Raw genomic sequence first — 12557 nt, forward strand, 5'->3', positions numbered from 1 at the left:
GCAAAAATCAAAAGGAGACACTCATCTGACTATGGGAGCCAAAAAGTCTAACATCCTGGCCAGGCACAGTGGCTCACGCCTGTAATCCCAGCACTTTGGGAGGCTGAGGCAGACAGATCATGAGGTTAGGAGTTCGAGACCAGCCTGGCCAACATGGTGAAACCCTGTCTCCACTAAAAATACAAAAATTAGCTGGATATGGTGGCACACACCTGTAATCCCAGCTACTCGGGAGACTGAGCCAGGAGAATTGCTTGAGCCCAGGAGTCAGAAGTTGCACTGAGCTGAGATCACACCACTGTACTCCAGCCTGGGGACAGAGCAAGACCCCATCTCAAAAAAAAAAAAAAAAAAAAGGCCAGGCATGGTGGCTCACGCCTGTAATTCCAGCACTTTGGAAGGCCAAGTCGGGCGGGTCACAAGGTCAAGAGATTGAGACCATCCTGGCCAACATGGCGAAACCCTGTCTCTACTAAAAATACAAAAATTAGCTGGGCGTGGTGGCAAGTGCCTACAGTCCCAGCTACTCGGGAGGCTGAGGCAGGAAAATCGCTTGAACCTGGGAGGCAGAGGTTGCAGTGAGCCGAGATCGCGCCACTGCACTCCAGCCTGGGTGACAGAGAGAGACTCCATCTCAAAAAAAAATAGAAGTCTAACACCCTAAGGGGAGGGGTGTGAACCAGGACCACTATGGAACAAAGCAAGTTTACACTACCCACTACTGACTGAGATTCACCCACCTCACACAACAAAGACTCTACTTTGAAGAACACATCCTAAGCTCCTGAAGAAATTCCCATATGTGCTTAAAAAGACGTGTAAGAAATGTCAACGGTAGGCCAGGCGCAGTGGCTCATGCCTGTAATCTCAGCACTTTGGGAGGCCGAAGTGGGTAGATCACTTGAGGTCAGGAGTTCAAGACCATCCTGACCAACATGCCGAAACCCTGTCTACTAAAAATACAAAATTAGCTGGGCGTGGTGGCACACGCCTGTAATCCCAGCTACTCAGGAGGCTGAGGCAGGAGAATTGCTTGAACCTGGGAGGCAGAGGTTGCAATGAGCCGAGATTACGCCACTGCACTCCAGCTAGGGCGACAGAGCGAGACTCCGTCTCAAAACAAACAAACAAACAAACAAACAAAAAAACTCTGATTCATCCCTACAGGGAATACTATGCCACCATAAAAAAAAAAAGAGAGAGAGAGGCCGGGCACGGTGGCTCACGCCTGTAATCCCAGCACTTTGGGAGGCCAAGGTGGGCGGATCACGAGGTCAGGAGATCGAGACCATCCTGGCTAACGCAGTGAAACCCCGTCTCTACTAAAAATATGAAAAATTAGCCGGGCATGGTGGCGGGCGCCTGTGGTCCCAGCTACTCGGGAGGCTGAGGCAGGAGAATTGTGTGAACCCGGAAGTCGGAGGTTGCAGTGAGCCGAGATCATGCCACTGCACTCTAGCCTGGGTGACAGAGCAAGACGCCGTCTCAAAAAAAAAAAAAAGAGAAGGGGCTGGGTGCATTGGCTCGTGCCTGTAATCCCAGCACTTTGGGAGACCGAAGCAGGCGAACTGCCTGAGCTCAGGAGTTCAAGACCAGCCCGGGCAACGTGGCAAAACCCCATCTCTACAAAAAAAATACAAAAATTGGCTGGGCGTGGTGGCACACACCTGTAATCCCAGCTACTTGGGAGGCTGAGGCAGGAGGATCACTTGAGACCAGGAGGTCAAGGCTGCAGTGAGCTGAGACTGCACCACTCCACTCCAGCCTGAGTGACAGGGCAAGACCCCGTCTCTTTATTTATTTATTTATTTATTTAGAGATAGTCTCACTCTGTCACCCAGGCTGGAGTGCAGTGGCAACATCTTGGCTCATCACAACCTCTGCCTCCCAGGTTCAAGTGATTCTCCTGTCTCAGCCTCCCAAGTAGCTGGGATTACAGCGTCAGCCACCCGTATTTTGTATTTTTGTATTTTTAGTAGAGGCGGGTTTCACCACCTTGGCCAAGCTGGTCTCAAACTCCTGACCTCAAGTGATCTGTCTGCCTTGGCCTCTCAAAGTGCTGGGATTACAGGAGTGAGACACTGCACCTGGCCCCGTCTCTTTATACACCAATATAGAAAAATCTTCATGATTAAGTTTTTAAAAAAACGCAAGATGGGAGCAGCTGCACATGGGGCAGGACCATGAGCGTGTGTGGGTGTATTCCCAGAGTCGCCCGTGGGGAGGGTGCCAAGGAGACGCAGGCAGGATGGGGAACAGGCCTGCGGTGCACCCACCTTCTGGTCTGCATGTGTACCACGTGCATGTTCTGTCCCAAAATTCTTTGTTAAAAAGAGATACCATGTGAATTTTTCACTATTTAAGAAATTCCCACCAATAAGTGAGAAAAAAACAAACTATCCAATAGAAAATTGGGCAATAAACATAGACAGCTCGTAAGAGAAATACAAATGGCCAGCCGGGCACAGTGGCTCACACCTGTAATCCCAGCACTTTGGGAGGCCAGGGCGGGCAGATCATGAGGTCAGGAGATCGAGACCATCCTGGCTAACACGGTAAAACCTTGTCTCTACTAAAAATACAAAAAATTAGCCGGGATTTTTTGTATTTTTAGTCCCAGCTACTCGGGAGGCTGAGGCAGGACAATCTCTTAAACCTGGGAGGTGGAGGTTGCAGTGAGCTGAGATCATGCCACTGTACTCCAGCCTGGGCGACAGAGTGAGACTCAGTCTCAAAAAAAAAAAAAAAAAAAAAAAAGAAATACAAATGGCTAAGAAATCAATTTAAAAATGTTCAACTGGCTGGGCGCAGTGGCTCATGCCTGTAATCCTAGCACTTTGGGAGGCTAAGGTGGGTGGATTGCCTGAGTTCAGGAGTTCAAGACCAGCCTGGGCAACATGGTGAAACCTCATCTCTACTAAAATACAAAAAATTAGCCAGGTGTGCTGGCGTGTGCCTGCAGTCCCAGCCACTCGGGAGGCTGAGGCAGAAGAACTGCTTGAACTTGGGAGGTAGAGGTTGCAGTGAGCCGAGATCACGCCACTGCATTCCAGCCTTCCAGCCTGGGCAACAGAGCACAAGACTTCTGTCTCAAAAAAAAAAAAAAAAAAAAAAAAAAAATTTCAACTACTCTAACAAGGACAAACTAAAATGAGACGCCATAATTCACCCGCCAGATTGACAAAAGGTTGACTGACATCAGGACTGGTGAAGGCATGAGAAAATGGACACCTTTGTCTATGACTGGTGGGCAGGACAACAGACAACCTTGGTAGTGGGAATTCCTCAGGACCGCCTGCACTTCCCCCCATTGGGTTTAACAGCCTTATAAAGATATAATCCACATACCAACAAGTCACCCACTTACAATGTACAATTCAATGGCTTCTCGTATATTCACAGTTGTTCAACCATCACCACAAACAATTTTAGCATATTTTTATCACCCCAATCTTCCCATTCCCCAAGACGCAGGAAACCACTCATCTATTTTCTGTCTATGTATTTGCTTATTCTGGACATTTCCTATGAGTGAAATCACCTAGTGTGTGGCCTGTTGTGTCTGGCTTCTTTCACTGAGCCTAATGTTTTCCTTTTCTTTTTCTTTTTGAGGCAGGATCCACTTTGTGACCCAGAATGGAGTGTGGCGGCGCAATCATACCTCAGTGCAACCTCCAATTCCAGGGCTGAAGTGATCCTCTGGCCTCAGCCTCCCAAAGTGTTGGGATTACCGGCGTGCGCCACCGCACCCAGCCCAGCCTAATGCATCAGGGTTCACCCATGCCACAGCATGCAGCAGTACTGCACTACTTTGTAGGGCCGAATAATATCCTGCTATACAGATACATATTTTGTTTATCAATTCCTCAGTAGATGGACTTGTGGGTTTTTCTACTTTTTGGCAATTATGAATAATACTGCTATGAATATTTATGTACAAGGTTCTGTGTGGACAGGCTTGCACCTGTGATCCTAGCACTTTGGGAGGCTGAGGTGATCGCTTGAGCTCAGGAATTCAAGACTAGCCTGCACAACATACTGAGACCCCCAACTCTACCAAAAAAGAAAAATTAAATAATTAGCCGGGGCATGGTAGCATGCACCTGTAGTCCCAGCTACTTGGGGGCTGAGGCAGGAGGATCGCTTGAGCCCAGGAGGTTGAAGCTGCAGTGAGCCACGATCTCACCACTGAACTCCAGCCTGGGATACAGGGCAACACCATGTCTCAAAAAAATAAATTAATAAAATAAAACAGAAATACAATATACAGAAATAACTGCAAATGTATTAAAGCTATGTGTAAAAGGATATTCCCGGAGCACTGTTTATAATTGCAAAATGTTAAAAACTAAGTTTCTACTAATAAGAAACTCATTAAATTAACTGAGGCAGATTGTACACGGAATACTGTACAAAGATAAGATGTCTATAAGATGTCTCTAAGTTACAGAGTATACGTAGAATCCCACTTTATTCAAAACACAAAGCAATGTGCACACACTTGCCTACAGACACATCTTTCCACAGCAGAGGAAAAGTCCTAGGGCAGCTCTTTCTCAAACCAAGTGGGCATCAGGGAGGTTGAAAAAGAGAGGAAGATCTCTGCCTTCTTAGTCTATATAATTTTTCTAAGTGACAGGATTATGAGTGCTATTTACTTTCAAAATATTTTTCCATAATTTTCAGATAGTATTTTCAAAATTATTACAGGAATAGGTGTCTATTTCTACTCACCACTGTATCCTTAATGCCTAAGCACCACTCAACACCGGGCGTCAATAGATAATGAAAATGTGTTGAATAAATGAATGAAAGTTATTTCTGTGCAAAGGAAAATTCTGTAATAGCTTATACTTCAGTAATATGATTCCTCATTTGCTGTGACTACATTACATGCTAATAAACAGGGTCACTTACATGATTCAGAAAATACTGCACGATTATCTCATGGCCAGCAGCAGCTGCTTCCATCAAGGGAGTAAATCCACATATCGGCTCCCTGCAAGATGTGGGCCACAGTCAGATGATTGACAGAGACAAGTTCCACCAGGCAAAAACTCCCTGCTGAAGATAAACCCAGGGCAGTGCACGAGTCACCGATCCGTAAGTGTAGAACACTGTCCCTTTCCAGAATTAACAGGTGAGATGAGAACAGTGAATATAACACATCAGCTCCATTTACTCTTCTGGTGTCTGTCCCCAGGGCTGGTCTTTGTCCTAAAGACAGATGTCTGCCTATCGTCCCACCTGTTGGCTATTCCCACTGGCTACCTCTGAAATCTCCACCTCAATCATATTCAAAAAGCTGTTTTAATTCCTCACAGAAAGCCAACGTCTCCCATCCATTCATCCAAATCCTGGCTTCAAGTTCAATGTCCTCCATGAACCCACTCTGAAAAGCTCAAGTACTAATGATCTAAGCTGTCTTTGCCACGCTTAGCTCCTGAAGCTTGCTTTTCATGCTTGGTTATGCTAACTCGGCACTGTCTTCAGAGGGCCTCCAAATCCCTCCTTGACTCATGCTGGTTTGGAAGTCAGGAACCATGCATGGGAAATGCTGGTTTTCATCCATCTTAAGACACACAGTGTTCATATTTTAACATCTCTCAAGTTAGAAAACATCTTTAAATCAACAGGCGAGTTGAATGTTAATTAGTAGCATATTTTTTCTTTCTTAGTGGCATACAAAATTATGAGGTGTCTTAGAATGGATGACAGCCAGGGTGGGTGCTGCATTGGTACCTGCTGCGTTTGTTCAAAGGTGATTATTATCATGAAAAGCTTTAGACAACAATCCCACTTCCAACTTATAAAACTCATGACTGGTTTTTTGTTTGTTTTTGAGACAGAGTTTTGCTCTTGTTGCTCAGGCTGGAGTGCAGTGGCGTGATCTCAGCTCACTGCAACCTCTGCCTTCTGGTTTCAAGTGATTCTCCTGCCTCAGACTCCCGAGTAGCTGGAATTACAGGCACCTGCCACCACGCCCAGCTAATTTTTGTATTTTTAGTAGAGACGGGGTTTCACCATGTTGGCCAGACTGGTCTCGAACTCCTGACCTCATGATGCGCCCTCCTTGGCCTCCCAAAGTGCTAGGATTACAGGTGTGAGCCACCGCGCCCGGCCAAAACTCATGACTGTTGTTTTTTTTTTTTTTTTTTTTTTTGAGATGGAGTCTTGCTCTGTCACCCAGGCTGGAGTGCAGTGGTGCAATCTCGGCTCACTGCAAGCTCCACCTCCCGGGTTCACACCATTCTCCTGCCTCAGCCTCCCGACTAGCTGGGACTACAGGCGCCCACCACCATGCCCAGCTAATTTTTTCGTATTTTTAGTAGAGACGGGATTTCACCATGTTAGCCAGGATGGTCTCGATCTCCTGACCTTGTGATCTGCCTACCTCGGCCTCCCAAAGAGCTGGGATCACAGGCGTGAGCCACCACGCCCGGCTTCATGACTGTTTCAAAGCATCACCTCACCTCATCCATACAAAAAGCAAGAAAATGGAAGGAATTTGCATGTAATGTATGACATTTAAATGCCATTCAGTATGTTAGGCCCCTGGCATACAATAAAACATGTAATTCTTACAACTCTATGACCCAGGTGGGTTTCAGATAAAGAAAAGGAAGCTGAGAGGGCTTGAAGAGATGCATCTCACAGATGTACCAAAAGGCCTGTGCCTGGAAGGACTCTGGTCCTACCCCTCATCTTGAGCCTCTCATGCCGAAGCAGGGTGGCCCTAAACTCTGGTTAGCTGCCTCCAGAGCCACCCTCCTTAGAGTCAGATGACACCTAGGCCACTCCTGTGGCCTCTAAAGATGTGGCAATCACCTCACGTTGGCATTGGCTCCACTGTCCAAGAGGAACCTGACCATGTGCTGGTGCCCGGCGCTGGTACAGTGGAAGAGGGCTGTCCAGCCCTGGATGTCTTTCATTTCTAGCTCTGCACCTTGCTTCAAGAGAACACAGAACGTGCGTTACGGCCTCATCTCCTCTGCGTGGGGCGGGCGCCCTCCAGGCGGCCATGCTGCAAGAATCAGAAGTGATTACACGAGCACACACGAACACCGTGGCCTGCAGTGGTTCGCATCTCTGTCAGGGTGGCCACGGAGCCCCTCAGGTTTCTGGGCCTGAGTTCCCTCGTAGCTCACCTGGAGAAGAAAGTAGGCGATGCTCTCGTTGCCACAGCTGGAGGCCAGCATCAGTGGAGTCTGCCCTTCTGGGGTCGGCACGTTCACACTCACCCCCGCCTCAAGCAGCAGGTGCACGATTGTGTCGTGGCCAATGTAGGAGGCATACATCAGCGGGGTCCAGCCACCACCATTCTTCTTATTCAAATCTAACTCTCTCCTAAACAAACGCAAGATATGCTAGACATGGCCAGCCGCCTCGCATGTGGGGTTCACCAAAGCTGGTTGCGAGGCTAGGCCAGGTGGGATGAGTTGACAGGAAGCAGAAGTTATCTGCCACCCTGGATGTTGTGGGGATTGGGGGCAGGCAGGCAGAGAAATGCTGACAGTTGCTCGTACACTGCCTTGTGAGGCCCTGAGCCTTCGTCTCCTTGCTCTGATTTCGCATCCTCCTAGCCCAAGGCCAGCTATGTTCTTTCACACCACCAGATAGGCAGATGGCACTCAACCAGGGAATATGTGGCAATGTGTGAAGGCATTTTTGGTTCTCACAACTGGGCAGGGAAGGGCTGCTGCCATTTAGCAGGTGGAGGCCAAGGCTGCTGCTAAACATCCCCCAGTGTCCAGGACAGCCCCCACAGCAAAGAATGATCCAGCCTGGATTGTCAACACAGCCACAGTTGAAAAACCCTGACCATCACAGGCCTGGCATCTACTAGCCCACTGCTGGGTGGAGAGGAGCAGTGAGGAAAGAAGGGACTCCACCGTGGACAAGTCCCACCGCCACTGATTCATCCTTTGTCACCTCACCCTAAAGAAACATTCTTGAAAAATCTGTGACCAAAGAATCCCATCTTTCTCACTGATTGCTGTTAAAATTCTGGCAATGCATTTTCCCATGGGAAAAAACTGTGGGCTTCCTAGCTGCGACTTTGGGGTTGGGACAAGGGAGTCACATTTAAAATAATACCCACTTGCATGGTTACCTGGGATCCTACATGGTTAACGCCCACAGGCCCTCTTTCCCTTCCCCAGTTCTTGCCTGCAGAGGGGATAACAACTGGTGACTGAACTCCAGGATCTGTCCCTTTTATGGGATTCACTTTTTTGTTGTTTTTTTGAGACAGAGTCTCGCTCTGTCGCCCAGGCTGGAGTGCAGTGGCGCGATCTCGGCTCACTGCAAGCTCCGCCTCCCAAGTTCACGCCATTCTCCTGCCTCAGCCTCCCAAGTAGCTGGGACTACAGGCGCCCGCCAGTACGCCCAGCTAATTTTTTGTATTTTTAGTAGAGATGGGGTTTCACTGTGTTAGCCAGGATGGTCTCCATCTCCTGACTTCGTGATCCGCCCGCCTTGGCCTCCCAAAGTGCTGGATTACAGGCGTGAGCCACCGCGCCCGGCCGGGATTCACATATTAGACCACAGCAGGTAACTACCTTCCATTGCCTGGCAGCCCTCAGTGACTCTGGGATGCACACCTGGGCAGCCATTCCAGAAGGTCCTGATACCAGGGTTCAGTGGCAGCCCCTGGCCAGGGGAGCTGCATGGAGATGCCTCTGCAGCAGGGCTCGAATGCACCCAGCTCGTCCTAACACTATCTTCCTTTACACAACAGCAGAGCGTCTCTCCGGGGCTCTCTCACCACTCCTCGTTCAGCCCCACCCCTCCCTTCTGATGCCCCCAGCTCCCCTCAGGCCCCATCCTGTGCTTACTGGCAGCAAGCCTCCACCTCAGCTAGTGTCGAAATCCCATCACAACACAAACGCCTCCCCCTGCTCCTCTGTGGAGCGGTTCTGGACTCTGCATCTTAACAGGACACCCAAAGACTTAAGAGCCTGAGAATTCCAAACGTGACCCTGTGAGGGGCCGTACTGACTGCATACCCAGCTGCCTATGCCTAGAGCCTCCTGTGGAGGGAGCGCAACAGACCACCCTGTACCAAGGTGCACCAGCACTCCATGGGCTGGGTATGTCTAAGTGAGGGCCACAGCTTGGGAACCGGAGACCTGGGGCTTCAGCAATGCTTTGCTTTGTCTCACTGGGAACTGGAAGAGGCACGCAGAGAGAGGGAGAGAGGTCGCTGCACCACAATATCAAATGAGAACCAGGAGACAGAGTTAGGCTGTGTGTGGAACATAAGGGGGTGGAAGTGAGGAGACGACCCTTTTCCAAAAACAAGATGATCACATCCTACTGTGGGCAAGATGCAGCCATGGACCCTGCCAGGGGCTTTTTATTGTCTCTAACTATTGTACACAGATTAGCAAAGGGCAGGTGGGCAGTGAGGTCGGGAGGTCATTCCCCAGAGGCACTAAAAGCCCAGCCTCTCTCCTCCTCCATGGCAGAAGCTAGAGGGGAACAGGGATCACAGGGATCGAATGAACCCTCCGGGAAAAGAAGGCCAGGGATCACTTTCTTTTTTCTTTTTTTTGTTTTTGAGACAGAGTCTCACTCTGTTGCCCAGGCTAGAGTGCAGTGGCGCAATCTCAGCTCACTGCAACCTCCGCCTCCCAGGTTCAAGCGATTCTCCTGCCTCAGCCTCCTGAGTAGCTGGGATTACAGGTACATGCCACCACACCCAGCTAACTTTTATATTTTTAGTAGAGATGGGGTTTCATCATGTTATCCAGAATGGTCTCAAACTCCTGACCTCAAGTGACCCGCCCATCTCAGCCTCCCAAAGTGCCGGAATTACAAGTGTGAGCCACCACGCCAGGCCATCACTTTCTGTCTTTATTTTTATTTTGCTTGTTTGTTTGGGCATTTCTGCAATTAGTGAATAAAATTAGTCTGGTTAAAGAATGACTGTTTATAAGCTTCTGATCAAAGTTTACTCCCTCTTTTTCTTCCTAGGAATAAAAACTGCCTCTTTGTCAGGGCCCAGCATCAATACTTACTGACAGCTGCCTGAGATAAGCAGGTTAACCTATTCTACACGCATTAAACATCCACAACTGTGTGCAAAGCCCCATCACGTGGGATCCGAAGCCATCACTGCGCTGCTCAAAATGTGAGAGGAAGTTCCCAGAGATCTCTTACCGCTGCACACACTCCTTCACCACTTCATACTGGCCAATGGAAGCAGCTGTGTGAAGATCCAGGGGGACATCCAGCTCCTCCCGGCTGACCTGTGTCCCGAGCCCGTGCCACATGGACAAGCTGCGGTTCAGGAGTTCCGGCTCGCTGGCTTCATCGCTGAGCTCGGACATCACTGAGGAGGAAGGTCCAAGGGTTAGATCTTTCCTGGCTGGTTGTTCCAGGGCATGAAACAGGCTGGTCCTGCCCCTGCTACACCACTGCACTAGCAGACTGATAACCCAATGCAGTCAACCCTGGGAGTAACTCAGACAAATTTATTTGCTGAAATAATGGATGCTTTGGGCAGTCCCATCCATGCTAAATCTGGTGAGCCTGCTACCACACCAGTAAAGAGGGGCACATATGGTGAGGCATTAACCGTGGAGTACCTGCTCCTCCTTCCAACCGCAGGCACCAGGTAAAAGAGAATTTTCCACCAACTCTAGGAACCTGACAACCTCTTGGATGGGCAGTGAAGAAATGCTAATTGGGTTGTTTAACCCAATCAGTTCCTCGATGTGGTGGGGAAGAACCCTGGATTTGGGGTTTGATCAAAATTCAGCTTGGACCGGGTGCGGTGGCTCACACCTGTAATCCCAGCACTTTGGGAGGCCAAGGTGGGCGGATCACTTGAGGTCAAGAGTTCAAGACCAGCCTGGCCAACATGGTGAAATCCCCTCTCTACTAAAAATACAAAAATTAGCTGGGCATGAAGGCCAGCTACTCGGGAGGCTGAGGTAGGAGCATCACTTGAACTGAGGAGGCGGAGGTTGCGGTGAGCCAAGATCACGCCATTGCACTCCAGCCTGGGAAACAGAGCAAGACTTTGTCTCCAAAAACAAAACAAAAAAAAAACAACAAAAAAGCAGCTCTGCTACTTAGCAACTCCAATCCCTAGTGCCTCACTGTCTAACAGGGACATATCTAAAAAGGCTGCTATTATGATACATAAAAGAATGGATAAACAAACGGTGGCACATCCATATAATGGATGCTACTCAGCATTAAACACAAGGATCCAACAGTTGACATGCAACACATGAATGAATTTCAAATGCTTTATGCTAAATGGAAGAAGCCTGCCTACTGTATAATTTCACTTACATGACATTCTGGAAAAGGCAAAATTAAAGGGTTGGAGGTTGGGGCAGAGACGGAATTTGGGGGACGACAGACCTGTATGACTGTGACGGTGGATCTGTGACTCCATGCCTTTATGAAACCACAGAACTGAACATCAAAATGAATTTTACTGTATGTAAATTTTATTTATTTTTTTGAGACAGTCTCGCTCTGTTGCCCAGGCTGGAGTGCAGTGGCATGATCTCAGCTCACTGGAACCTCTGCCTCCTGGGTTTAAGGGCTTCTTGAGCCTCAGCCACCTGAATAGCTGAGATTACAGGTGTGCGCCATGTTAGGCTAATTTTTGTATTTTTAGTAGAGACGGGGGTTTCACCATGTTGGCCAGGCTGGTCTGGAACTCCTCACCTCAGGTGATCCGCCCGCCTCAGCCTCTCAAAGTCCTGGAAATATAGGCGTGAGCCACTGCACCTGGCCTGTAAATTTTAAATATAAATTAATTTTTCTGGAATGGTTATGAAATTGAAAATTTCAAAAAAGTAAAAATAAATTTTTCTGAAAAAAATAGAAAGCAATTCCCCAACAGAGAAACCAGGATGTGACTGGTGGCACGCAGCAACCATCAACTGAATAGGAATCCACTTAGGCATCCTTTGAAGAGAGAGCTATGGGGGGAAATATAACAGGCCGGTGAACTGGTGGGGTAACACTTTCCCCGAGCTGGGCCTACATGGATAACAGCACACCAGGAATCTCCAAATCAAGGCAAAGTCATCAGCTTCCTAGTAGAATCCTTAGGTACAAGAGTGCCAGGAAACAAGGGTAGGAAAGGGAGCAAAGGCGAAAACAAAGGCCTTGTCAGGTTGTGATGACCTACAGGTGCTATGGTAGTTAATAGATGCGATGAGGACCTCAGTTTCTACTAAAGAATGCTTCCAAGCCCCAGGTGACAGCCAAGATGGCTAAAGAAACAAGCCACCAATGTGGGAGACGAACACTTCACAGACCCTTGGTGAAGAGTGTGTGTAGGTGCGGTGGGGCAAGCAAAGCCCTCCTTCCTGGAGCCACCACCTCTTCAGCTAGCAGAGCCCAAGATCGTGCAGTCCCCTTCCCTCACTTTGCAGGTGAGAATCCCACCCTAACAGCCCTGGCCAACGAAGCCTGGATAAGAAACCAAACGAGCTGAGGGTCAGTTCAGAGTCCCTTCCATACCTCCCTCAAGCCTTCACTGGGCATGTCTCTTCCACGCCAAAGGCCTTCTGCAGGGTGAGGCC

The 12557-nt window shown here is 48.8% G+C and overlaps 1 protein-coding gene across 10 annotated transcripts in view; it reads right to left on the reverse strand.

Moving 5' to 3' along the window:
- ANKS3 (ankyrin repeat and sterile alpha motif domain containing 3) overlaps nucleotides 1-12557 on the reverse strand; it is a 38668-nt gene that overhangs the window by 23833 nt on the left and 2278 nt on the right. For 2 of the 10 annotated variants that reach the window (XM_055099885.2, XM_063598315.1), the window contains exons 2-6: nucleotides 11692-11759; nucleotides 10165-10336; nucleotides 7149-7347; nucleotides 6829-6950; nucleotides 4918-4999 (exon numbers count right to left, since the gene is read on the reverse strand). In XM_055099885.2, the coding sequence (XP_054955860.1) occupies nucleotides 4918-4999; nucleotides 6829-6950; nucleotides 7149-7347; nucleotides 10165-10334 (573 nt within the window). In that variant the 5' untranslated portion in view covers nucleotides 10335-10336; nucleotides 11692-11759. Of the gene's footprint in view, nucleotides 1-4917; nucleotides 5000-6828; nucleotides 7025-7148; nucleotides 7348-10164; nucleotides 10337-11691; nucleotides 11760-12557 lie in introns of those variants that run through there. The other 8 variants (XM_034939720.3, XM_034939721.3, XM_063598316.1 and 5 more) reach the window with 7 other exon arrangements.

Source organism: Pan paniscus, chromosome 18 (assembly GCF_029289425.2).
Source record: "Pan paniscus chromosome 18, NHGRI_mPanPan1-v2.0_pri, whole genome shotgun sequence".
NCBI lineage: Eukaryota > Metazoa > Chordata > Mammalia > Primates > Hominidae > Pan > Pan paniscus.